The sequence below is a fragment of the Numenius arquata genome, chromosome 20 (genome assembly GCF_964106895.1).
Source record: "Numenius arquata chromosome 20, bNumArq3.hap1.1, whole genome shotgun sequence".
Classification (NCBI taxonomy): Eukaryota; Metazoa; Chordata; class Aves; order Charadriiformes; family Scolopacidae; genus Numenius; species Numenius arquata.
Window position 1 is genome coordinate 865,878 of NC_133595.1, and position 27,271 is coordinate 893,148.

Here is a 27,271-nt window from a genome sequence, read left to right on the forward strand (position 1 = left end):
AGACACCACACACCACTGGAGGCAAGGGGAGCGTTTGTGAAGAACTGTCATGACATATTTGCCCTCCTATGAACCTGTCTTCTGAGGCCGCGCATTTGGCTTCTGGTCAGATGATGTGACAGAGCACAAACCAAGCTGAGCTTCGCAGCGGGTCCTTCAGCAAGCTCCCCCCAAAAAGGCCAAGGAGCTTCTCAACTCCAAACCAGTTCTATCAGAATGGAAAACTAGAAAGTTAAAACCGTAGAAAGTTCGTTGCTGTCTCATCTTCTGTCGCTGCCTTGAGGCGGTCTGTCTGCAAGTCTTCCACCTGCTTCTGCCCCAGCCAACTGCACCCTGGAGGTGACCAAACCCTGCCGGTCCCCTCTGTCCCCAGGAGGCCTTTTTGGTGAATCCTGACCGGCTGCCCTTTGCAGGGGCTGCAGCTCCTGGCCCTCCCCTGTCCCCCCTTGCAGCCTGGAGCCCTCTCCCCTAAGCCACCCCAGGCAGGAGCGACCCCTCTACCTCCATGAAGACAACCTGGCCTGGTCACTTCTGAAGTGGCAGAAGGAGAATGGGAAAAAGAAGAACAACTTAACGCTCTGTATCACAAACACTGCAGGATGAAACAGGGTCTAGACCTGACCCAGCACAGCAATTTTTATGCTCCTGTCCATCCAACAGCCATTGCTGTCTGAACTAAGTTATGGGCGAGGCCAGAAGGAACACCAATGCGGGAGAAACAGCTACAAAAGCCAGCAGCTCCTGGGCTCCAGCTCTGGGAAATGGCCATATTCCAGAGCAGGTGGGAATAGGTGGCCTTGGTGGGAAGGAGATCTCCCTGGCTGAGGTGATGGGTCACAAACTGCCTCTCCCAACATGCAGTACCTGCTGCTGCTCCACCACTTGTCGGTGTTCTTCATCTCCACCTCGGAAAGCAAAAAGTCAAGACATGGATGGTCCTCTCTAACCTGCCCATCATTGAGTCACGCTGTGAAATTTATTTACAGAACTCAGTTTGTTAACAGGTTTGCTCAACTTGCACCCACCAGCTGAGCAGCTAGAAGACAAGGAAAGAGTTTTAATCTCACCTAAAGTATAGGGAAAGGGTTTTTTTTCTTAAATGAATGATTTTCAGGAGAACTCAGTCATCTGGAATTAAATACATCGAGAAATTTGGATTAGTAGAAAGTCGTTATTACCCAGTGAAGATCCTCAGACCAACTCTATCACGAACTCTGCAACATTCGCTCTGTTAAAATTAATCCCATCCACCATCCCTACGCAAGATGGGGGAGCAAATCAAGTGTAAAAACCAATAAAGAAACCAACTTCAGCGCTAAGAATCCACAGTGTCCTCATAGACAGGAGAAATATTTTTACTTAAAAAGAACATCTCAATCTTTTCCCCAGCCTGAGCAGCAGGAGGTACCTGAAGCGGTGTCGCACACAGCCCATCTATGCAGCTGGGTGAACTCAGCTTCTGCTCTGCCATCTCCAGTTTCTCCAGCAGCGTCGTTCTTTCTACCAGTAAATAAGCAATCTGTTCGCTGGCATTACTGTGAGCTATTTCGGACAAGCCTTCCTGTTCCAGCATCTCCTCCACCTCCTTCAGCTGGGCTTCTGCAAGACAAGACCTTTTGTGAGCAGAGGAACAAAGCCCGATTCCTTACGGACCTGCACCCTGGCTCCTCTAGACACTCCCCACCACAACAGCCCTGGAGCTCACCAACAGCTCATAAAGCACTTTGTCTCTTCTCCTGCTTCCAACCTCCCTTCCTGCCTCCTGTCCCCTGTTCTTATCTCAGCTCGATTCCCACTGTCCCAAAGTTTCTGAGCTCTCCCAAAGCTTCTGCTCACACCCACCACCCCTCCCTGCCACGCGAGTGATAGGACCTGCTCCATCTCCACTGATTTCTCCTGCCTTGCTTTAAGTGGGAGAGTTGCTACCATCGTTTTCCTCTAGCCAGCGACTAAGTTTCACCAAACTGGTTATCCACAACCCTTCTACCCCTTAATAGAGTTTGGTGGAAATTAAACAACAGATTAAAAAGGCATTGAGAGAAACCAGACGGACAGGCCACCACATAAACATTTTCTGCGGAAAAAGAGACATGAAATACCGCATCACTCATATAAGGAGAACATCACTATTTTCCCAAGGACTGTCTGGGAAGGAGGTGGGTCTGAATATCCCACTTTTCCCCACACAGAGCAGTGCCTGGTGCATCGTGCACAGCCCGTGGTGGAGATCGGGGTGCTGGATCCCATGTGATACGGTACAAAAGCACAGCGAGGAACCAACAAGGGCCCGAAGCAGTTGGAGAAGCAGCACCCGATGGACACAAAGGGACTCAGTGTGCTTCTTAAAGTATGATCTTAGAAATCACTCCCTGAACAGCATTCCTGACCCATTCTTCCAAAACCAGCCATAACCCTTCAAACAGGGTTATGTTTGAAGGTCTCCTGTAGGAGACAGGAAGAGGGAGAATGGTTTGACACTGAAACAGGGGAGATTGAGATGAGATCTGGGGAAGAACTTCTTTGCTGTGAGGGTGGTGAGAGCCTGGCCCAGGTTGCCCAGAGAAGCTGTGGCTGCCCCATCCCTGGAGGGGTTCAAGGCCAGGTTGGAGGGGGCTTGGAGCAACCTGGTCTGGTGGGAGGTGTCCCTGCCCAGGGCAGGGGGTGGCACTGGATGGGCTTTAAGGTCCCTTCCAACCCAAACCATTCTGTGATTCTATGAATTAAAGGAGCAAAAAATCCTTTTAGAATTAAACTGTCAGTTCTTCACCGTTTATCCCAAAACTATAGCTAGGAAAACTCTGTACTGGGAAAAAACGTCAAGATTCAAGGGTCTCCAAGGCAAACAGATGACAACAACATTGGCACCGTTGTGTTTGTGCGACAGTCATTAAAAAGAGCCCTTCGTTTGCATGGTTGAAATTTATCTGCCAGGAGAACACGAGGAACCTTTGGTCTCCTGCGTAGTCAGGGCAGCAACGCCTGCGCTGGATCCAACAGCTTGTTAAGCTACGGAAGGTTTTTTCAAAACCTCCCTATTTAATTCATATTAAAAAGAAAACCAACAAACCCTGCTCCCAATTTCTAGCCCAGACTAGATTGTAAAGGTTTCCAAGTGCTGCAGGATGGGAACCGGGGGGAGTTGTGGGTTCTGTATGAAGAAATGAGGAATACTGATACTCTTCCACTGCTTAGGGAGCTGGAGTTAGACCTCGAAAGTTAAGCAGAGGAAATATTCCCCATATTCTTACACAGGATCCATGCACAGCTCTGGACAAGTCTGTTCCTGACTTCCATACTCTGGATTTAACAGAAGACCCAGTGCAATCGCATCCTAAGGCTCAAATCAATGGCATGTTTCCACTCTGCGTTTTGGGGCCAGCTGTGGCCAGCCCTATGGATGGAAAACACCCTGCGGTTTCCCATCCGCCTTCCCCTGCGGTTACAAATTACAGCTTGTTCGATGACGGGGTCAAACACGGCTGAGTCGCAGCGCTCCTGCGTAGAGCAGAGCAAAATATTGCGTTTTGCAGTTTAAAAATAGCTGGCCACTTGCTCCATAGGCATTATGAAGTGCCCTCAGCTCATACCCCACTGAACCCTCCCCTTGCTCCAACCTGCCTTGCAATTTCCTCCCACAGTTTTGCCAAACCGCGTGTAAAATAAGCTGCAAGTCGCTCTGCTTTATGGCCAGAAACAGGACAAACATCTCCCTTTAGGACCAACGCTCTGATCTCATACGGTGGCTCCTACCCTGACAGCTTCCCTTGCGAGTACTTCCCCTGCACCCAACCCGCAACACAACACTAAGCCGCACAGTTTGGGGTAACGGGATCTGGAAATTTTCCACAGGCTGAAGAGGAGAAAAAGATTTGGGAGGATGAGGGGAGACTGCCCTACACAGCACAGATCCCCTGCTTGGAAAAGCCCATTAATTTCTTAGGAGTATCTCAAACACCTTCCCTACCACGTTCGATATGTCCTGTTTGGGAAGGGCAAACACCTCGTCCCAGCAATGTCACACCACTGCAGGGACATGTTCCCGCGAGAAAGCATCTCCTGCAGCACCCCTGCACTCGCTTCCTTGCCAGGGAGTTTTATATTTGCAAAGGTGTCTTATCCCAGCAAGTTTCTCAGAACTAAGCAGTTTACCAGTACCCTCACCCCCACCATGGAGGCTGCATCCCCTCGTCCACGCTGGGTATGTTTAAGCATTTCAGCTGCTACAATAAACAAAATCAGTCTATGAGTATTTATTCTTCTTGTTTCACTTTTTAAACAAATCAAGGCAAACCCTCAACAGTGTTTTACTGCAGCTACATTTGTTTTTCCAGAAAGGCTTTTGGTAATGCAGCGCATGAGCTATCGATCTGCCCTCCAAAAACACCGACGCATATTCAACAAGAACCATCGGAAACGGGTGATGAACTGCCTCGAGGAAAGGAAAAATGTCACTCTGGGCAGAGGTACCAAATGAGGTAACGCTCAGATCAATAGCCCAACACAAAACCAGCAGTGGCTGCTCTCCACAGTAACCCTTCGAGCCCTTTCCAGGCAAGAAGTAAAAGTATAAGCACAAACTTACTTTTTATCACCAGAAACAGCTTTTAGCAGATTGAATTGCTCCCAGCGATCCTCAGAACAAGCAGAGCTTCTGATCCGTTTGGCTGCTTTAGGAAGAGGGAGCACGCTCAGCCCCGAGAGCCCACCCAAGAGATGTCCTGCCTTCACCCAAGCCTCTGCCTCTTCCCTTCCCCATCCCTCAGCCCCCCAGAGCTGGGACCCCCAACTGTCATGAAAGTCAGGAGAGATCCTGGCCACACACACCTCACCGTTCGGGTCAGGCTCCTCCTTTGTACCAGGCTTGAACCAGCCTCTGTCCTCAACTGCCCTTTCCCATCTGAACTTGCCACCACTTCCCAAAGGCTCCCGACCACCATCCTCTCTTCTAGCCTTACCCACAGTTTGCTTAAAAATCCCAGTAGAATGGGGTCTGCCTTTCCATGAGACCCTTCTCCAGCCCCATCTGCAGTATCCTCTTGTCCCTAAGACAGCCAACCAGCTCCCCACAAAAATAAGAGGGGGAGTAAGACCCAGAAGACAACCAACTTCTAGTTCATAGAATGGCTTGGGTTGGAAGGGCCAGGGACACCTCTCACCAGACCAGGTTGCTCCAAGCCCCCTCCAACCTGGCCTTGAACCCCTCCAGGGATGGGGCAGCCACAGCTTCTCTGGGCAACCTGGGCCAGGCTCTCACCACCCTCACAGCAAAGAAGTTCTTCCCCACATCTCAGCTCCATCTCCCCTCTTTCAGTGTTAAACCCTTCCCCCTCCTCCTATGGCTCCCCTCCCTCATCCAGAGTCCCTCCCCAGCTTTCCTGGAGCCCCTTTAGGGACTGGAAGGGCCTCGAAGGTGTCCCTGGAGTCTTCTCTTCTCCAGGCTGAACACCCCCAGCTCTCTCAGCTCAAGACCTCCAGCCTGCCCTACACCCCACAGGGCTCAGGAGGCATCTCTGGGTTAGTTCACACAAACTCTGCTGAAAAGCAGAGGCCCAGGGAACAGCCACAGCGATGCAGCACCAAACCCTGCAGCAGAGGTTACATAGAGCCCCAGAGCAGGCAAAGGCCTGGCAGAAGCCTTTGAAAAAGGGCAGCAGCAGCAGAGATGGGCAGTGCTTTTTCCAGTGAAGAGGCTGACGTGCGAAGCGAAAGGCCAGTCCCTCAAGAAACTGATTTACAAGCATCCCAAAACCCAGCAGGGCTGGCCTCCCTCACTGCAGAGGACAGCCTGATGGAAGGCAGGGCTTCACCCACTGCCCAGATCCCTAAATTAGCAATGCAGATCACAGGACCACGGCTAATGCCATCAGTAAGGCAACAACTAAGTCTTAAAAACCAAAGCCTGACGGTGATATCCCAAAGAAAACTCCTCCAGGAAGCCGCACAGGAACACTGTATGGCACCAAAGCACCGCAGAACCACGAAACCCTCTCGGGGACGGCTTGCTCGCAATTAGCAACCCAGCAGGGGAACGGACATGGTTCTGTTTCCATTTGAGTGTTAATCATTGCTCAACAGCCACAAAAATCCCTAAGAAATGAGAAATGTCCAAAGGAGCAGAGCCGCGACCAGGAAATAAATGCAAAGCCAGATATTGGCACGTTTTTGTCATTTGCCTGCCACCTCGTGGGGAAGATGAGAGAAGAACCAGTAATAAAGTTCTCTGCCACGACAATACTCATGAAGGGTCATTAGTCATTTAAACCCCCACACACCTGCATTTTCAACACCAAACAACGGCTTTACATGCCCAGAGGAACCAGATTTTCAGGCAGCGCTTAAGCACACCCATCTTTGAAGTCTCTCCCATCAGCTGCGCTCCCTGAAAGCCACAGGCTGGCCAAAACTGAACAGAGACTCAAACCTGCACTTAATTCCCCAAAACTCCTCTATTTGCTGCCCCAAATAAAGCAAAGAAACTCTTCAAGCTGCACTATCACCCCCAATTTTACCTTAGGCCGAGGATAACACACACCACAAAAGCAGAAGTTAATGATCACGGTGTGCTGCTATTAGCAGTACCCAGAGCACAACAGACTACGAAGACTAAAGAAAATCAAGAACTAAACCCAACAAAATATATTTGCCCTCACTGGAATTGATTCCTGGGTTTGAGAAGAAAGCGAATCATGTGAAGCAAAATAATTTGTTTTAAACAAAATGACCATACTGAAATAAGCACACGGGACGAGTTTTGAATCGCCATCACAAGCGTATCCCCATCCTGCAAAGTTGTTTTAAAAAACATGGACTTTGTCTAAACCAAAGCCAATGGCAAATTCACCGACTTCACTGGGAACACAGCTCGACGATCAGTTACCTGAGGAAAACAAAGATCAGCATCAATTCTGTTCTTCAAACAGCCTCTGGAAGATGCTTAGTGCAACAACGGAGCCACACGAAGCGAGAAGCTGCCCGATCCACTGAATAAAGGCAGTAAAAGCAGGCAAGAGCCTCTAAGTCAATTACAAATCAGTTCTAATAGTTCATTAACGCTTCTGCCAACCTCCCAAACAACGAACCACGCAGGCTGCTCTAGCAGAACTGGCAAAGAAACGCTGCTCTGCTCTCAAAGCAGCTTTAAAGCGGCTCTGCTGAAAGACCCGTACACCACCGCCTGTCATCGCCTGTCCTCAGGCCGCGTGGCGGAGGGAAAGGATTACCCTGCTGCAGCTGCAGCCGCCGCAGCTCGAGCCTGAGCTGCTCGTTTTCTGCTTCATATTCGGTGGTGAGAGCGTCCCGTTCCTCCGTCAGGTTGCGGACGTGGCCCACGTAGCTTTCCACCTGGAAATACAGAAACCATGGCCATACCTGAGCGTGTTTACCAACACACGGACAGCAAGACGTTGGTGCAAATCACTCTCCATCCCCCCATACCGAGGATAACCTCGAAGATTTGCAGGACACCACTTCTCCGTGCCTTTGTGACACCCGGGGACGTTAAAAACTTGACTGAAAGGTCTGGGAAGTGAGAGGGGAGGGAGGCGCTGGGGTGTGGGGGGCTCCTGACCCCAGCCCGCTGGGAGAAGCCGGGCTCACCGGGTGCTTTTTGCGTCCCCAACACGAGGACCTGGGCCGCACAGCCTGGAGCTCCTGAGGGCCTTTGGCTGGGAGCGCCCGGGAAGCTGCTGCTGCTGCAAAAAGCGGGGGAAACGGGTGCGTTTGGGCCCGGCCGAGGTAAACACCGGAGGGGTAACTCCGGCCCTTACGTCTCTCATCTCCTCCGCCCGCCGCCGCTCCAGGTCGCCCAACCGGGCCTCGGCGCGTCGCAGCAGCCGCCAGGCCAGGCCCAGCTGCTCCTCGGCCGGGGCGGCGGGGTCGGCGCCCTCCGCCCGCAGCCAGCGGCGGACGGTCTCTGCCGGTACCGGGGCCTCCGCCTGCGGGGGAACCGAGAGGAGCCGTGAGCGAGGGGGAGGGGAGGCCGGCGGTCACCGTCCGTGTGTGCCCCCCCCCCCTCCCCCGCTCCCGGGCACCCACCGGGGCGGCGGCGGCCGCCTCCATGCGGCGCGCGGCCGGGCCGCCCCCCCCCCCCCCCCAACCTCGGCGCCATGGCAACGGGCGGCCCCAGCGCCCCGCCCCGCCCGTTCAGAAGGCCACGCCCCTAAGCGAGGAAACCACGCCCCTCTACGCAGACGCCACACCCTCCTTCGTTGGGACACGCCCCCTCCCGGGCAGAGCAGCCCCGGTCGGTCCCTCTTCTCCTTCAGGTGATCAAGGAAGAAATGTCCCCCCTCCCGGCCATAAAACCGGTGGCATTTAGGGCTTCCCTGTCTTCACCCACTCTTTACGTCCATTGCACAAAGGATCTACCAAAAAATAAGCAAAACGCACTGAAGGTTTTTCTGGTTTTCTTCCAAACCCCAGGTGAAGCTGCTGGAGATGAAGGGCTTCACCCAAGGTGGAGAAACTGGAAGGGACAAAGCGGGCTTCATCCCACAGAGCTGCCTCACCAGCAAGAGAATGGTGGAGAAAGAAACAGATCAAGACATGGAGAAGAGGGACACTTCTTCTTGAAGGTGAGGACCTTCAGCTGAGCACAGTCTGGGACGCTCAGAAAGCGAGAGAGACAGTCCTGGACCTGCAGAAGTTGCTTCCTACTCATGGTACCGCACAGCATCCCCCAAAGAGAAGGGCTGGTCCCCAAACGCTGCCAGCACCAGAGGCGTTGGTGGGATGGGAGCTCTGGGGGTCTCGGTTCCACAGAGGCGTTGGTGGGATGGGAGCTCTGGGGGTCTCGGTTCCACCTCTCGCCCACAGCAGGACCATCACCGGCACTGGAGCGGGGTGGCTGGGGCTTAGTTTTGAGCTTTGAAAGTGTCCCCAACCTGGGTTTCGGCACCCTCCTGAAGGAGGAGGAGGGGGGGACATCCTGCAGGGAAGCCCACAGCTGTGAGTAGAATGGCACAGCCCCTGGAGAGTCCTGCAGGGTCCCAGACTTGTTGTCCCAGTGATGTGATGTCCCAGTCTTCTCCTCCAGAAGTTGCGATGGTTTCTCTCCTTCACCATCTCCTGTCGGAGAAGTCCAGAATCCTCCAGGGACAGCACCTGCTGCCCTTCTCCCACCCCTCGTCCCAACGCTCCTGCAAGGGCACATTCAACGTGCACAAGTTTCTATGTTCTCCCCTTTGGTGGCCCATCTCACGTTTCTGCAAGACTCCGAAGAGGGACAGCGGAACCTCCTCCACTTCCAGGGCCTGACGGTCCTATCTGGCACATGCTGGGAGAGGAAGCCAGGCAGCTCTCGGAGCTCACGAGCACACACAACACGTGTGCAGGACGTTCCACCTTCTTCTCCTTCCTACTTGCGCTTCTCTGACGGTCTCTTCCCATGTCTACAGATGACGGTCTCCAGCCCCATTCTCTCTCCACCTTCTCCGAGTGTCAGTCCCGGCCACGGAGAAGCTGTTAATTTTTCTCCTGACAAGTCACTACCTGGATCCCAGCGCTCCTGACTAACCTGGACGGCTTCTCCCGCCGCCAACCACATCCTCCCCGCACACCGGGACCCTCCTTCAGCGCTCGCTGCTCCCTCCTGCCCCGCTGAGCCCATTCTCATGCTCTTTTCTTGCTCTTCTGGGTTTATTTTCCTCGTTTTATGAGCACACCCGATTCTCAGGTGATCGGTGTCATTACAAAAGTTGCCTTCTTGAATGCTCGGTGGTTTTCAGTAGAGTCTCACCTCTGGAGAGGCTTCAACTGCGTTCTTGTCCGTTACTGTCTTTCCTTCCAGGCTCCCAGCGAATTTATTTCGAGGAGAGCAGGTACACAGGCACACAGGGGGCAGCAGTAGAGCTGCAGTTGGTTTTTTCACCACGAAATTGCACACTTTGCTTCTTGCAAGCAGGAGGAATATATGCTTAGAAGCTGGTAACCACACGGAAGCAGGATTTAGAGAAAAGCAGGAACGTCCTGGTTCTAACTCCATCTCCTCCTGAGGCTGGTCACTGCTGCCCCTCCTGCTTTCACCTCCCACCCTCACTGTCTCCTCCTCCGTCTTGTCCCCAGGCCCCGCTCAGGACCACTGCTCCTGCTCCGTGCCCCGTCTCCCTGCCTCCATCCCCCCCCAACCCTGGGAACCCCCAGGATGGAAGGAAAACCTTTGTGAAACAGCTGCTTTAGGGACACCGCTACAGTACCTATGTTTTGAACCGTGTTTCTGAGCAGAGCTCTTGAAGCGTAAGTCCATGGGATCTCCGTGGGATCTCCCCCGGAGTAACGGATGCTCTCTCCAAAGCCATCACCTCCTTTCCCCTCCATCCTTTGCCGCGCTTGTTTCACCGTCCACGTTCAACACCAGCCGACGGCCAGCTCTGCCACCCCGCTCCAGTCACAGCAACAGAACATCATCTTTTCTGCAAAGCACCATCTTTTCTGCAAAGCACTTCTGTCCAACAATTCAAAAAGAAACTTTGAAGAGGCAGATTCAAGAAAATCTTGTTATATACAGAAATATTTACCATTTCTCCACCTCCCGGCTCTCCCAGCCCATGGGACAGAAATAAAGCAATATATCCTTTCCTTCATGAGACACTAGAACAAACACCATCCCCTGGAACGTTTTCACTTGAGTGTATTTTTCTTTTTTCAAAGCAAGCAACAATAACCATAACCGAGCTGGAAAGTCACATGGGTTTGGACGGCAGCTCCTCCCACAGTGTCTCGCTGAGGATTGTTTTATTTACCTGGGGCAGAGACCGGCTCCGGCTCCGCTCCCTCTCTGGCACAATTTCCCCTGTTTTACTCCGAGCCGGTCCTCAGAGTTTCTTCTCTATAAAGGTGGTGTGTTGGCCCTGAAGATAGCTCACTATCTTCTCCTCTATTTCCACGCCTTGTGCTATTTCCTCATCAGAAAGAGATAACGGAGTCTGCGAGTCTTTGGTTACGATAATAACAGAGGTTCTCCGGGACTCCAGGATATTTGCCACCACCACCTGGTGACGATATTTCTCCAGCGCCTGCCGTGATTTATCGATTAAGATCAAGGGATCCGTCTCCAGTTTAAAGGAAATAACAAACGCCTCCGGGGCCCATTCTTTGACGAGCGGGGACAGCATTTTTGGCACCATCTTCATTGTGATCTGTGTTGGGAAAAGAGAGAAAAGTTTCAGCAAAACCACTACGATGCATTTTAATAACAGACAGGCTGGCGAGGGAAATTCCAGCTTCGCTTCTTATTATATTTACACCGGGAAGTTTTCCAAGGCAGTATTTGGTCAGATCTCACCAAACAAGGTTAAAATGTCACTGGCGTGCACTGTAAAATTAAATTAAATTATCAGTCTGGTGTTAACAATAAGCAGGGTGTTCTTAAGTGATGAAGTAGGCCCACAGGAACTGCATAAACATTTTGTTATCTAAGAGCTAAAACCAACTCTGGGAATATAAACATAAGCAGAGGAAGATACATTAAAAAAAAAAAAAAAAGAATTAAATTAACTGCAGAAGTCTGAGTTCTCAGCTCTCCGAAACCCAGGCACCTTGTCAAATCTTCATCCTTCTTTCTAGCAACTCTTTAAGGCACATGAGGCACAGGGAAAAAAATAGGAGTCTCTGTTTTCCAGCCTCTTAACCTCTGGGTCTGTCACTGGGAAACGGGCAGGGTCTCACTCTTCCTACACTAAGGATAAAGAGTGAAACCCAGCAGCTTGTTAAAAGCTGATTAAACTAAATAAAGTCGGTATTTGTTTTATACAGAGCTCTAGATCCACCCACTCCCATAGCTGAAAGGGATCTGGGCTGCTGTCAGGGTTAAGCAGAAAGATGGCAACACAAGTACTCCAGCAGCGACTGCTCTTCAGCTGTGCAAGATCCACCATCCACTGCTTTCCGTGCTCTAAGCATGTACCAATTTAAAGGAATATTTCCATGGAAATTCACCTTCCCATTCCCAGGGAAAACACCTGATTTTTTTGGCCAGCGAGCCGTTGCTTTGCAGCCTTTCCCAGGTCTTACTCCCAGCCAGTCCCCAGGCAGCCGGGAGCCCGGTGGGATGCGGGGACAGGAGGAGGGGACGGTGGAGGGGGGCCATGCCCGGGGGTGCCTCACCTGCAGGGGCCCCTCCGAGGACTGGATCTTGTGCTCGGGCATCTCGGAGGTGGGGATGTAGAAATCCGACACGGCAGCTGCCAGGTAAAACATGACGCTGGAGCCTGTGAGAAACACAACTGCAGTCACCCATTGCCGCTGGCACGTACCGAGCAGCCTGGTCCTCCTCACCCCAGGCGTGGACCAAAGCCAGTCCCAACTGTCCCCCACACCAACGAGGGGATCCCAGGGACCCTGTCACAGACCTCACCATCACCTATTGGCACCGTCCTGAGCTGGGCAGCGCTGACCCCACACGCTGGGGTTCCCTCAGACACACTGTCACCCACCAGGACTGCCTCATCCCCTCATACAAAGCCCCAAAGGCCCCCAGGAATGACCCAGACCCTCATGCTGGGGGACAGAAGCTCCCATGGGTCCCCTTGCCCCCTCATGCCAGAGCCCCATGGTCACTGGGGCCACTTTGTCCCCTCACGTCAGGGGCCTGGGGCCACCTTGTCCCCTCAAGCCGCAGCCCGAGAGCCACTGCGGCCACCTTGTCCCCTCATGCCTGGGTCTGGGGTCACCTTGTCACCTCACACAAAGCCCCAAGGCCATACTGTCCCCTCACACCTGGGTCCCACAGTCACTGAGGCCACCTCATCCCCTCACACCTGAGCCCTGGAGCCACCTTGTCCCCTCACGTGCAGGCCCAACAGTCACTAGGGACACCTTGTCTCCTCACACCAGAGCCCCAGAGCCACTGAGGCCACCTCATCCCCTCACACCTGAGCCCCGGGGCCACCTTGTCCCCTCACACCTGAGCCCTGGGGTCACCAGGGCCACCTTGTCCCCTCACGCCCGGGCCTCGGGGTCACCAGGGCCACCTTGTCCCCTCACGCCCGGGCCTCGGGGTCACCAGGGCCACCTCGTCCCCTCATGCCCGGGCCCCGGGGTCACCTTGTCCCTTCACAAATGAGACCCACAGTCACCAGGGCCACCTCGTCCCCTCACAGCTGGGCCCCAGAGTCACCAGGGCCACCTTGCCCCCTCACGTCTGCACCCTGGGGTCACCAGGGCCACCTCGTCCCCTCACAGCTGGGCTCCACAGTCAGCGGGGTCACTTTGTCCCCTCACACCTTGTCTCTGGGGCCACCTTGTCCCTTCACAGCTGGACTCTGGGCCCTCTTGTCCCCTCACACCTGGGCTCTGGGCCACCTTGTCCCCTCACACCACAGCCCCGGGGTCACCTCGCCCCCTCACGCCTGGGCCCCTGGCCTGGCCCCGTCCCCTCTCCCTACCGAAGGGCGCCAGGGCGCGGGCGGCGGCCTTCAGCAGCGCCAGATATTCGGCGAGCCCAGTGAACTCGATGGCCAGCAGCGCCCCGTCCTCGGTAGCCCGGCGGTAGTCGCGGAGGGCGGGCAGGAGGGCGGGGAGAGCGGCGGGGTCGGCGGCCACGCCGGGCGGCGGCCCGGGGGTGAGGCGGAGGGCGTCGAGCAGGGCGGGCCCGGGCGGCGGGAGCACCCTCGCCCAGGGGAAGGCGGAGCGGGCCCGGTGCAGGAAGCAGACGCCGTAGCCGGCGGCCACCAGCCGCTCGGCCGAGGCGGCCCCGCGCCTCCCGCTGCTGAAGTTCTCCAGGAAGCGGACGGCGCGCGCCTCCAGCGGCACCTGCGTCCCCCCCGACGTCACCAGCGCCACGCGCCGCCCGCGCGCCGCCTGCCCCTCCGCCCAGGCCCGCACGCGCCCCTCCGCCGCCGCCGCCGCCGCCTCCTCCGGGCCGCCCGCCGCCGCCGCCGCCATGCCCGCCCCGCCCTGCCCCGCCCACTTCCGCCGGAAGTGGTGCCAGCCGGAAGCGTCGCCTTGGCAACGCGGCGGCGGCGGCGCGGCGTGGCGGCGCTGGAGGGGTCCCGCCGCTGCGAGCTGTGCGGGGCGGCGGCGGCGCGGGTCCGCTGCGGGGGCTGCCGCCTCACGTACTACTGGTGAGAGCCCCGCCGGAGGCCCGGCACCGGGGGCGGGCCACGGGGGAGGCCCGGGACGCAGCCTGGGAGGGGGCGCAGGGAGAAGGCCCGGGAAGACGCCCAGGAGGCAGGAGTGGTCCCGGGGAACAGGGACAGGGCAAGAAGCAGGGACTAGCCCCGGGACGAGGCCCAGGGCGCAGGGAGAAGGCCCAGGACAAGGCTCAAGGCACAGGGAGAAGGGTCACTACAAGACCCGGGAGGCAGGAACAGGCCTAGACCCCAGGGACAGGCCCAAGGCAAGGGCTGAGTGACAGGGACAAAGCCTGGGATGCGGTCTGGGACACAGGGATAGGGCAAGAGGCAGGGACTAGTCCTGGATACAGCTCAAGCCGTAGGACCAGGCTCTGGACACAGGGGTGAAGGCTAGGATGAAGCCCAGGCAGCAGGGACAAGACCTGGGACAAAGCTCGGCAGGCAGGGTAGCAGGAACTGGAGCAGGCACGCTCAGCAATGGCTCAGCCGGAGCGTTCCTCCTCCCTTCCAGTGGTGCCCACATCAAATCGAGGGTCATGCAATGAACTTCTTGGATGTTTACACAAGTATCTTCACTTAAGTGGTGTCCTCAGTGAAGCATATATTCCATTGGTTTCACAATGACTTGGGGTTTGTTTGGCTTTGGGGTTTTTTTTGTGTACCGCGGAGTTGAAAGCCAGGCATTTGCTGAAACCGAACTGTTGGGAGTTTTGTGAGTGATTTAAATGAGGTTTTAACATGCAGAATCACGGCGACTTGGCAAGACGGCGCTGTGTTCCCGTTTGGGAATGTCTAGTGCATATACTGGGTACTCGGTGAGCAGACTGAGGGGTGGTGGCTGTTGTGGGTAATTCTTGCAGTGAAAGTCCAGAAGACACAACAGGCAATGATCTTTCCTTAGATCATTCCCAAGCAAACAAAGATGTTGTTCTTCCCTTCTTTTGTTAGTGATGTAGATCATCAAAAAGCTGACTGGGTTAGTATCCACCAGAAAATATGCCAGCTGCTGATTCCAATCCGAATGCCCCTCCCTTTTCTCCTTTCTGAAAAAGAAAGAAAACACGGCGCGGAACAGCTGCTGAAGAGGCAGGTATGTACAAGAAAAATGAATGCCACTTCAAAGCGCTGGCAGTGAAATTCAATTAGGTCTCTTCTTCCTATATTTTGATGTACGTAGTGTTGGGAGGGCACCTTGTTTGTTGATCGGTTCTTGGTTGCAGAGCTCTAATATTTTTTTTTAAACAAAAACTCTATAATATGGGGAGTGGGAGCATCCTCTCTCTGATCCTACGAGCCTCTTGCCTTTTTCGCATTCTTCACTCGAGGTCCTGAGCGTCCTCAGGCAGCGACAATCCTGGATCTCCCATCTTGCCAGCTAATTAGTCCATCTCCCTGTTTAGTCCGGGATCCAGATGAGTTTTGCTTCTTACAGGCTGCCCTCACCCTTCACTGATGAGAGGGATTCCCCTTTCTCGAAGCAGAGGGGGGCAAAGAAATAAAGTCCCCTCCCTTTGTTTACCTGGCCAACTTTAAACGCCCTTTCCCACTAAGTACGGTCTTTTATCTCTGCGTTTGGGCCTCGTGGGCGGTGCAGATGTGAGCTCCTTTCCAGCCCCAGCGGTTTTCAACTCATTTTGTTTTGTTTATGGGGTGGCGGGATCTGCTTTTCCACAATGTTGATAAAATAAAATAACCCACCCAAATACATCTGCTGCTTAAAATCATCTTGCCCATAAAAATAAATTATCCTTCTATCGTTGCATAACTCCTAATCGCAGAATAATAGGACAACAGAACAGCTGAAAGCGAGCGGGTAACAATCAAACAGTGCCACTGAGAACATCATTAATCTTCTGGATTTTACATCATGTATTATTTTTAAGGAACTTCGGTGACTGGCTCGTTGCAGCGATCTTTCTTGGGAGCATCCAGAAAGAGGAAGTCTAAAAGGGGTGGAACCTGCGCAGCCAAAAAATCCTGCTTGGTGAAAACTTTGCGACAGGCTTTAGGAGACAGATGCCTTTAGGCTTCGTAGGAATTGGGCACTGACAACCCAGTTTGGTTTTGAAAATCCCATCTGTTTGAAAATCCCAGGCGAGATTGTTGACCAAAGTCCAAAGAAGGTGTGTGAGAACAGCGTGTCCCAGAAGCGTGAGGAAAAAATGCAAAAGTTCCTTTGTTCCAGGTTATGTTTAAGTTGATCTTTTATAAATCCTGCAAAGAAGAAAGTTAAAATTGGTCTCAGCGGGGGCGATGGCAGGATTTTTTTGCATCCTTGACTGCTTGAAGCTTTTCTGAGAGGCTTCATCTATACATTGAACACTGACGTTGAAAGCATCTGTGATTTCGTCACTGGATTTATAGCAGCTCAAGTTCTGCTGTATACATTCCAAGAGATCACGTGACCGCCAGGTCAAGGAAGTGCTCCTTCATTAGCTGGAAGCTAATCATTTATTTTTTTTAATTAGGTTGCAGGGGAAGACAGCAGGAAGACAGGGAGAAGGGAGAGTCACTCCCCTTGATTGGGGTGCACGCCCGGGTTAGCACACGGCAACTGCGAACCTGCAGCTTGAGCCCAGCCTTGGAATGGCTTCATGGGAAAAGTCATAGAGAGCAGACTCCAATTTTTTTTTTTTTCTGAAGTACAGTTTTTTATAGGATCTTTAACAACCCTATTACATTTGTTCTTTGACCTTTGTCTCCAGACTATTTAAATTAAAATAGATTCTGGGAACGGTATGTGCAGGGACACTTTGTCTTCCTTCTCTCCTAAGGAAGGAGTGAAAGAGCGGAAACGCCTCGTTACCTGTTTTCTTTCTTTGTGGGCTCAGCTCGTAGCCCACAAATGAAGTCTGCCATTATGTACAGTGAGGTGTAGGACAGACAGCATTGGGCCTAGACTGACTGACAGGCGTTGGAGGAGCGGAATGGAGAGGGTCAGATTATTTACTGCCCCTCTTGGTGGCTTCATCGCATCCCCATTCACAGAGCCAACAAAAATGCTTTAAAAAAGGGCTTTGGAGCTGAAGGTAAAGCTAGGTAGCCTCATGATGGTCAGAGAAAAAACCTTCTGCTCAAAGCCTGCCCGTAGGTTTGTTATTTTTTGAACGTTTCTGCTGTACTTCACACACTCCTGCGTGGTGTTTGTTTAGAAAACACGCAGCTCGAGCCTCAGTCGGGACGCAGGGAAGCTTGTGCACATCAAAATGCCCTGTGGCTTGGGGGAAGGTGCACGAAGCCGAGAGCCAGGAGGTTATGAGTTACCTCCTCTGTACGCCAAGGCTTTGTTGATAGAAATCTGCTTTTGTCAACATAGCCGGGGGGGTGCCTGCAGACACTGCCTCCAAACTGACAAAACTCCAAGTTTCTGTTTGTAGAATGGCCTCACCTGCCTGCCTGATATCAGCTCACCGCAGCTCCTGGGCACGGGAAAAGATCTGTGCCCCAGCCAGCTCCAGCCGTCCTCCAGCTCTGATGCTGGCCCCGCCGACTGCAGGTTTCAACTCAAACCGACTGGAAGCCTGCCTTCCTCTTTAAATCATCCTTTCTTCAAACGTTCCGTCGGTTTTGGTGCCTGCGAGTGAGTAAAGGAATGTGGCGCCGAACCCCGAGCGTGTTCCCAACTCCCCCTGCGCCCACCTGGAGCAGAGCTGGGGTCCTCAGCCGCCTTAAAACCCCAACTGGGGGAAAACTGCGTGGGGGCATCTTCAGAGAAACCTCTGTAATTGCAACACACATGAAAAGAGCCCAAAGGGTGCAGGTCTGGGGGTGTGGGGCTACCGGCAAGATGAAAAACAGCGCAGGGCCAAAGCCAACGATCCCCCCAAGGCTTGTAACTTCGAAGTCTTAAATATTCGGTGCTGCAGGGCTTCTGTTGTTCTCCTGCCCTTTCTTCTCCTCCTGGGAGCTGCGCAAGAGCCTAACCCTTCGCTTGTCCTCGCTGCAGGTGTTTTAAGATAACTTACATCGTGGGAAGCAGCGATGATCCTATTGACAAGGAGTAGAAAAGGAATGATGCTGATCTCCAGCACCTCCCCAGATGAGAATCTGCTTCATACCCGCACACCAAAGCCAGTGCCGGTTGCGACAGAGAAAGAGTGGCACAGACAGAAAAATAACCTGATAAATAACAGCTTTTACTGCTCCTTGCCCCAAGCATGTGCTGACTTTCTCCTGGGCAGCACGTGCTCCCCCAGCACGGCTTTGTTTCGGTGCTTTTTCACTCTGTCTGTGCTCAGGGGCTAGAGAGGGGGTGACCGCTGTGTTTTCCGGCTCTTGGTTCTCCTCGCTGCAGCAGGGTGCTCTCACTCTGGGGTGTGTTCTTCAAAGCTCTCATTTCTCCAGAAAGGGTGTCCCTTTATCTCAGCCGGGATCTCCAGGAAACACTCACAGGCTGTCCTTGAGGTTCCATGTCCCTGAGCTGTGGCGTGACTCTCTATGCCTCTCTCTAAGTGCTTAAAACTCAGCAAAATGCCAAAGTCTGGCCTCCAAAAGCGCCGGGATTTGGTTTGTCTGCCCTCTGCTCATCCACGGCTGGAAAGCAGAAGGCAATCAAGATATAAAATGGTATTTTCTGCCGGCACTCGCTGCACGGGCCTGCCCGTGCCTCCTAGCAAGAGAACAGCGAGTGCCTCGCTGACGTACCACGGCAGCACCGCTGGGCACACCAGCAACAGCATTTCTCTCCAGGCAGCTTTCCCGCTGCACCACTCGTGTGAAAATCCAATGCAGAAGTGTTGGGAGTTGGCAACAACTACTCTGAAAGCAAAGAGTCATAAATAACGCGGCATCCTGGCTCTGTTTCGCTGGCGTCCCTCGGTGCCTGGTGAGGGCACGGTTGCCGTAGAGCTCTCGGCGACGCGCAGGCACCCGAACGGAGATGCATTTACGGAGCTGGTGAACAGATCAGATGCTGCAAAGGGTGAAAAGACCAAAAACCAAAATGTGGGCTGGGAGAAGCGGTAAAGGACAGGAAGTAACTATATGTACGGGAAACATTATGGATTCTGACAACAAACAGAAATGCTGCAGAAGCCACTTGGCCACCGGAGCCGGCTGGGGTGATGGGTGTGCGGGAGTGTAACACAGTGTGTCAGTGTGTTCTGATTTTGACCAGCTTTCCAGCCTCTGCGCCCAAAATACCAGGCCCAGAGCCGGCCGGGAGAGGGTGGGATGAAGCTGCGGCGCCACGTGAGGAGCTCTCTCCCCGTTCCCAGACCGCGTCTCCTGCGGCTGGAGGTGAGCCATGCTGGCACCAGCCTGGCAAACCCTACGCTCCGCTGCCCGCTGTGAGTCACCGTTATTACCGTCAGCAGAGCCCCGCCGTAGCCCCTTTTGTCTAATCTTTTCTATGGTCTTGTGATGATCATTTTCTGTGCTTCACAGCTTTTATTGCTGCAGCCTTATTAGCCCTTTTTTCATCGGCGTAAAGAATTCTTCGTCTCATAAGACAGCACATGACCTAAGAGGATGTCCAAAGCTGTTCCTGCGAGAAGTGGGAATGAAAGCCAGGTTCTAATATAACGGCTTTAATTTCCATCCATTAATTACAGACACAAACAACATTACAGTCACCGGTTTACAGTTTGCAAACTTGAATGTGAAACAGACCATGCGTCTCGCTTCCCTTTATCCTGTGCTCACTCTGTCCCATTACTGTTTCCCCGCAGAAGTACCTCATCGACCTCGCGTACGGCACAGCCCAGGAGTTTGTGTTGGACGGGAAGCACAAGGAAGCGCTCCCCGCGGCCCTGCACGCGCTGCGTTTCAGTACCGAGGTGTACGGCTCCGATTCCCTGCAGTTGGTGCCCGCTTATCTCCTCTTGGCCGAGGCCTCCACTGGTGAGTATTGTCTAAATAGAAATGTTGGCAGGGGCAAGACCTCCCCTGGGTCAGGTTTCTGGTTTCCTTTTACCACCAGGGAAGGACCAGCTCTGCCTTTCAGTGTTGTGCTGCATCTCTGCCCTGCCCTCAAGGGCATTTCAGAGAGGTTTGAGAAGTCACACACACACACCCCCCATTTTTTGTGTGGATCTGGGGAAAAGAATCACTCATCGGTGCTGAGAGATCAATGAGAGCAAATGAAATGTTTTCTCCATCTCTGCCGATTCCCACGAGAGGCGCAGTACGAAAATCTATTCCTTACCTCTGTGGCTTCCTAATAACTCTCAAAAGCTTTAAATTCCCGAAGGTGGTTGGTTGTGCTCTTATCTCCGGGAACCAGCAAACATCTCTGAGGCCACTGCATCAGAGGAACGCCCCCCTTCATTCACAAAAGCACGCTCTGCCTGCAGCAGGGCTTTTTCTCACTGACTGTGTGCTTTATTTAAAAAAAAAAAAAAAAGTCAAATTAGGGCTCTGCATGTGGAGAACCCGCTCTCCTCAGCTGCGGACATAAATCTGAGAAATCACCATAAATCATTGCCGTTACAGGAGTAAATACAATACTCTGCCGGCAGAATTGAGCTGTCTCAGGGATTGTCGTAAATGATGTGGCGAGAGAAGGGAAAAAAAAAAAATCCCATGAGTAATTCTAGTGTGATAATAAAGGAGTCATTAGCGGCTGCCTGTAGCTAACCCCTTTTGAACACGTGTTCCAGAGGTATTCAGTGCAATGCACAGCTCCTGGCTTCTCCCGCAGCCCCGGCCCCTCAGCCGGTCTGTAAATGGAATTTTGAACACCTGCTCGGATAAGGAACACTCGGGAGAGAGGTGGGGAATCCACAAACTAAGCCTCCGTATCAAACTGCCGCGCAGGGAGAGCAGGCAGCGTGCTGGAAATTTCTAAATTAAAAAAAAAAAATACTACTCTATACCCTGCTTATTTCTGTGTGTCATTTCAGGTGTTGGCCGTTTTCTGGAGGCATCGAGGTATCTCTCCCAGGCTGAGTGGATCGTCCTCACCACTCCGGACTGCAGCGCTGCTGTTCAGTATAAGCTACACCGCGGGCTGGGGCTCTTCTGTGCTGCTAAAGGAAACTTCGAGCAGGCTTTGTATCACCTGGCAAATGATGTAAGCCAACTCAAATACAGAAACGCTGCAATATTTCTTATCTCTAACACTTCCAGATGGACAGGAAAACCCCAGCAGGCAGATTTGCAACCCACATTTTAGGTACCGAGAGGGTACACGGTACAAACACCTGAACTCTCTGGATCTCAGACACCCGTGTGTCCCTGTGTTAGCAAAGTTGTGTTTTACCTGTTAGCCTTATTCCCTTGAAGTGACACACACACCTTCTCTTCGCTACATCTGCTGAGAAATGTATCTCTCAGCTTTGTAATGGGACTGAGATGAACAGATATTCCTACCCCAAACTGGGATAGTTGCCTTTTATTCAACAGATAAGTTACTTCCTATTTTGGCTGTCATTTTCCTCAACATTTTTCCATTAGGCAGCAATTCTCTGCCAGCCGTTATTTAATGAACGACCTTATTGAACTATTTAAATGTCTGGTTCAATAGCGTTTTCCCCGATTCAATTTTTTTTTTTTTTTTTAGCCACGAGCGTGGGTTTGACGTGGCTGTTGCCACCTGCGTTCCTGAGGATGCTTTGTCTGTCATTTGATCCCCCAAAGGCAGATGAACTTCGGCGACATCCTATTTCTGTCCCACGTAGACTAAATTTACCCGGTGCCGAGTGATGCCTCCTCGCTACTGTTGCATTTGATAGCAGCTTTGTGTGGGTGTAAATGATGACATAGGGCTGAGGAGGATTAGATCCTTTCTATTATAATATATAAACCCCTGTTTTGGTTTAGTCTGGAGACCTTTGGGGAGATTCCCCGCTGTGCCATTGGGTTTTTTTGGGTACCCTAAATCTGCCGCCTGAAAGGGCGTCAGGTAATTGGGGTGGGGTTGGGTTTTTTTGCTATTAGCAAGTCTCTGCGCTACGTCAGAGCAGCCCCAGACCTGCCTGAACTTTTGGCTGCGTGTCTGAGATCTGCTGAGAGTCACACGCCGGCTCAGAATAGCTGGAATGCGCCGCTGCCTCCCCCCTGTCCCGGCTGGGGCTGCCCGGGGCAGGGGGGGGCGACGGGCAGGGACGGGCGGCTGAAAAGCGGAGACGGGAGAGTTACGGGTAGTGGAGCGAGAGGAGGAGATGTGGGAAACCTGCCCCAGCCGGGGGGGGCCACTCTGTGATAAGGTTCCTCTGCCCCAGCGAGCGGGGGGTTTGGGGGCGTTGCACTCCCTTGCATTAAACCCAAAATACAGCTTTTTTAGTACCACATTTTACCATCGTAATCAGGTATAACTAACACTGTAGTTACACAGGAAAAAAAAAAAAAAGGACTGCTTGCAAAATTATTAATCTGTAGTGAAAAATCCATAGTGAAAAAATCCCCAGGTTTGATATAAACATTAAACTTCAGCTTCTTCTTCTTTTCTCTTTACTATCGATTTCAGATTTACGTTGCGAGTTCCGCGTTTGGACTGAAATCTCTTGAGGCCTCTGGAGGGTATTTCCACATGGCGAATGTTTTCTTCCGCCAGAACAAAAGGGACATAGCAAACTCCCTCTATGCTGAGGTTGGTAGAACCAAAGGTCATCCTCTATATATTTCTCAAGTTTTTTTCTCTGCTCTTTCCAATGTTTTTCCTGTTTCTGGCTGATGGTGACCCAACCAAGTGCCAGCGGTGGCTTTTAAGATGATTGTCAGAAACCTTTTTCCTACTTTACTATTTCTCTGAGTTAAAACCAAGAGGGATGAGTTCTGTACTCAAGTACAGATTCAAATTGTCTTCAATCTTGGCAGGCAAACCTTGTTAAAAAGTATCTGTGCTACCAAATCCCCCGCGCCAGAGGCTGGAGAGGGTAGAGAGGGCGGCCAAGGCATTTCCGTGGCCGGGGAATTGTTGCCGAGCAGCCACAGGACACAAACGAGCCTTGTCAAATTTACGCTGAGAATCCATGAAAAGTCTCACTGATCTTAGAATCATAAAATCACAGGATGTTTTGGGTGGGAAGGGACCTTAAAGCCCATCCAGTGTCACCCCCTGCCCTGGGCAGGGACACCTCCCACCACACCAGGTTGCTCCAAGCCCCCTCCAACCTGGCCTTGAACCCCTCCAGGGATGGGGCAGCCACAGCTTCTCGGGGCAACCTGGGCCAGGCTCTCACCACCCTCACAGCAAAGAAGTTCTTCCCCACATCTCATCTCAATCTCCCCTCTTTCAGTGTCAAACCCTTCCCCCTCCTCCTATGGCTCCCCTCCCTCATCCAGAGTCCCTCCCCAGCTTTCCTGGAGCCCCTTTAGGGACTGGAAGGGGCTCCAAGGTCTCCCTGGAGCCTTCTCTTCTCCACGCAAACGATTGTCAGAATCGAATAATCAAGCAAAGGGATGTAACAATTATCTACTCACTCTAATAACTGAAAAAAAAAAAAGAGCTTTCACTCATTTAGGTTGATTTTCTGTGGAAAATGGGGCTTTTGGCAGCACCTGCCTCCGTTCCCCTGGCAAACTTCAACCACATTTTCTTTTGGTGAACAACTTTTGTTAGATTTGTTCAAGTTTGGTGGAAACTAAGAGTCAGATGGAGAAACGAGCTTCCACCTGAGGCTGCCACTGGGCGAGGAGCGAAGATCTCGCCGTGAGACAGCAGCTTGGCAGCAGCCAGCGCAGTAACCAGCCGGCACCCGGTTATTGTGGCAGGGCCGGGTGCTGCAGGACCATTGTTTATAGAACAAGTCATTGCTAAATACCCTCTATTCATACAGGCGAAATAATTCACTTGCTTCCTGATAGGTAACCGGCATCTGGCGTGCCTTTCTCCTGAAGTCAGTTGAAGCGCAGGAGCGGGTTCTCAAGTCACGGCCAGAAATGTCTCCGTTCAGCGGGGAGGAGGAAGTCGGCGAGGAACCTCTGAGTAAGCATCGCTGCTGCGCAGAGCCGCTGGGAAAACGGGATGTTAAGGAATCCGTACATCCCACCGCTCCTATCTACGGCGTTGGGGTTCGCGTGGCATTTCTGTGGAGCGACTTGAATGGGAATCAGGGGGATTTCTGATGTCGGTGCTCAGTGGATTGAGCTGGAGGAGACAAAGGAGGCCGCTTTAGGAATGAGGGTGTTGGAGTGGAAACACAGCTTTGTCCTTTTTCTTTTCGTGCTCCTTTTCACAGTGCCCATGGCAGGGACCGTTAACAATACAGGATCTTGCCTTTCAGGATTCCATTCCACTTCAACATTCTCATTTAATGATGAGAAAGTGAGGTTTCGTCTCACTTAGGCAGGTTCACAGCTCTGTCTTCTGAAGCAGTGGGACACGATGGAACAGCACGTGCTGGTAATTGGGTGTGTTAATCCGGAGAATGCTCTCGGGAGAGAAGGTGGGGAGTCTCTCACCGGGACGTAAAGGTGCACAGAGCAGTAGGAAGGGCGCTGGTGTGACGGGGCTGCTGTGATGGCGCTGCCCTGCGCTCCGCTGAAGGGGACCACACTCCGCTCCTCCTCTTCTTTCTACCATTTATGCTCGTAAGAATATTGTCAGAGTTGCTTTATTTCCATAAATCCCACTGCCCGGCGTTGTCTCTATCCAGGAGGAGCCACACCAGGCCAGGGCTGCAGGATACCAGCCTCGGTTATGACAGGAGTAGGAAAGTTGCTCTTTTCAGGGGTGCTGTTCTGACTCCACATCCTCACCGAAGGCCCATCGACACAATTACTGGCGGGATGAAAAGAGATCTGTTAATGGGTGTGGAATTTGCATGGAGCTGGGATGCCGCGGTGATGCTTGCCGTAGAAATGCTTTGATGTCTAGAAGAGATAACTGGGCAGTTCTGAATGTGTCATCTCGCTCCCGTCCGTCCGACCAGATGGGTTTGTTCTTGCAGCCGAAGCCCAGCGAGCGGAGGCGACCCGAGTGCTGAGCGCGGTGTTGGACGTCAGAGAACGGGCACCAAAGCAACAGCCCGGGGAAACCGCCGGGGTCCTGCACGCCCTTGCCATGCTTTATTACCTGGCCAGGGATTTACCAAAGGTAGGTTTCGTCTGGCGAGAGGGCCCAGGAGCGTTGCCTGACTCTGTTTCGGCACCGGCCCTGTCCCGTGAAGCCTGTGCCCACCCTGCACCTCTCCTGAGCCCACAGCAGCTTCGCTCCTGGGTCCTGGGTGACCGGGGCAAAGCTGCCCCAGGAGCTCTGCACGACGCCAGCTCGGCCTCTGCACCCTGCCAAGGCTGATACAGCCCCCCCGGGTCTGTTCTGGTCTCTGCCAGGCCATCCACATCATAGAATCATAGAATCACAGAATGGTTTGGGTTGGAAGGGACCTTAAAGCCCATCCAGTGCCACCCCCTGCCCTGGGTAGGGACACCTCCCACCACACCAGGTTGCTCCAAGCCCCCTCCAACCTGGCCTTGAACCCCTCCAGGGATGGGGCAGCCACAGCTTCTCTGGGCAACCTGGGCCAGGCTCTCACCACCCTCACAGCAAAGAAGTTCTTCCCCACATCTCAGCTCCATCTCCCCTCTTTCAGTGTCAAACCCTTCCCCCTCCTCCTATGGCTCCCCTCCCTCATCCAGAGTCCCTCCCCAGCTTTCCTGGAGCCCCTTTAGGGACTGGAAGGGGCTCCAAGGTCTCCCCGGAGCCTTCTCTTCTCCAGGCTGAACCCCCCCCAACTCTCTCAGCCTGTCCTCCCAGCAGAGGGGCTCCAGCCCTCCCAGCATCTCCGTGGCCTCCTCTGGCCCCACTCCAACGGGTCCATGTCCCTCCTGTGCTGAGGACATCCTGTAGTTACCCATGTTTTCTGGGTCCGTCCCTCACCCGGGACATCCTGGCAGAGAAGCTGCCTGTCGCAGGCTGGGTTTGGGCGTCAGGCGGGATGTGGTTACGCAGCGAGACCTGGACCTCACACGCGTCCCTCCTTGAGCTGGGGCTCCCTGGAATTACCACGATGTTCATGGGGGTTCACTCTACGGGACCCTGTAAGTCAGTTTGGAATTCGCACCCCTCTATTTTTATGGCTAAAAATTTTACATGTGACCCTTGACTTCAGAGTCCCCAAAATCGTGGGGGTTTGAGGAAGCGCTGAGCAGTGACCAGCCGGAAACGAGGCCTCTCTGTTGGGGCCAAGCGCCCAAAAGCCCGAGTTTCTTCTGCCTGTGCTTTGGAGGGTGAAAAGACCGATTTACTAATGGCCTCCTCGCTGTATCAGAGAGAGCCGTAACGATGTGAGTCAGTGTTTGGAAGACACAAAGAAACAAATTCAAATTAGGAAAAAAAAAAAGGCAAAGCTTTATAATTGTGAGAGTGTCTAATCCCTGGAAGAGCTACCAAGGGAAATGCGGGATTTAGTTCAGATAGAGTCAATAAAGTTGTTTTTTTTTTCCCCCTGGAACAGCTTTGGGAATGCTCAGACGAGCAGCAGCTCCTCGGGAGGGAGGTGACGCGGCGCGGGGGGGGCTGGGGCCGGTAATCCCTTCTCTCTGTCCCACGGGATCCTCCACCCCATGTCTCCTGGCGGCTTTTCTCTCCCCAGCAAAGCAGCTTGTGCAGGTCACCCCCGGCAGCCGGGCCTGGAGCCGCTCCAGCGCCGCCTTCCAAAGAGCCTCCGCAGGTATTTCAACTCCCTCCCTCCAGAAAAGCCAAATTCCTGACGATTCCTTTGTCTTCTGGGTTTGGTTCCAGGCCCGGGAGGCGGGGATGAGAGCCCTCCACCTGGTGAAACAACTGCCCCAGCGAGAGTCTCTAGAAACCGTTGGTCGCTTGTTAACGTTGATTAACTCCTGCACGGAATAAAGAATTTCTACCAGAGCCCGGGGTTTGGCCGAGTTCTCGCTTTAATTGTGAAATGCTGAAATTTAAGGCCGAAAACAAAGAGCCTCCCAAGCCGCAGGTCCTTCCTGCTGCCGCCGCCGCCGTCCCCGACGTGTCCTTTTCTGCCTCAAGGTCTTTGAAAATTAAACACTTTGGGGTGAGTTAATTTTCACGTGCTGCCCAACCTCGCGGAGCAACAGGGCGAGGGCGGGAAACAAAAGCCCGACCGACACGCGGTTCATAAATCATTACCCGGTGATTTACGAGTGAGCAAACAGCCTCTCGCCTCCTCCCATCGTCCGGCCGGAGCTGGGGCCGGCGGAGCGACACGGCGTCTGTCACCTCTTTCCTCCATTTGCCTTTCGGTTTGACGGGGGAGATCGCAGGGAGGGACAGGGGGAAGGTCCTCACTGGTTGTCCTCTGCCCCCCTCCCAGGACTCGACC

The 27,271-nt window shown here is 53.2% G+C and overlaps 3 protein-coding genes across 3 annotated transcripts in view; 1 reads left to right on the top strand and 2 right to left on the bottom strand.

Moving 5' to 3' along the window:
• Positions 1-8,058, bottom strand: part of CCDC30 (coiled-coil domain containing 30) — a 44,381-nt gene extending 36,323 nt beyond the window's left edge. The window contains exons 1-4 of the mRNA XM_074161431.1: positions 8,035-8,058; positions 7,767-7,934; positions 7,221-7,341; positions 1,409-1,599 (exon numbers count right to left, since the gene is read on the bottom strand). Of these exons, the coding sequence (XP_074017532.1) occupies positions 1,409-1,599; positions 7,221-7,341; positions 7,767-7,934; positions 8,035-8,058 (504 nt within the window). The remainder of the gene's footprint in view (positions 1-1,408; positions 1,600-7,220; positions 7,342-7,766; positions 7,935-8,034) is intronic.
• Positions 8,059-10,476: 2,418 nt separating this feature from the next.
• On the bottom strand, positions 10,477-13,741 carry PPCS (phosphopantothenoylcysteine synthetase). Its single transcript, XM_074161716.1, has 3 exons — positions 13,383-13,741; positions 12,103-12,206; positions 10,477-11,135 (listed from the first exon to the last, which is right to left on the bottom strand). The coding sequence occupies exons 2-3, from the start codon at positions 12,193-12,195 to the stop codon at positions 10,812-10,814; spliced, it is 417 nt and encodes a 138-aa protein (XP_074017817.1). The 5' UTR covers positions 12,196-12,206; positions 13,383-13,741; the 3' UTR covers positions 10,477-10,811.
• ZMYND12 (zinc finger MYND-type containing 12) lies at positions 12,194-26,843 on the top strand. The gene is made up of 10 exons (XM_074161432.1): positions 12,194-12,290; positions 13,388-13,813; positions 13,919-14,060; positions 15,021-15,162; positions 19,742-19,913; positions 20,915-21,084; positions 22,480-22,602; positions 23,820-23,940; positions 24,905-25,050; positions 26,698-26,843. The coding sequence occupies exons 1-10, from the start codon at positions 12,194-12,196 to the stop codon at positions 26,806-26,808; spliced, it is 1,650 nt and encodes a 549-aa protein (XP_074017533.1). The 3' UTR covers positions 26,809-26,843.
• Positions 26,844-27,271: the final 428 nt, after the last annotated feature.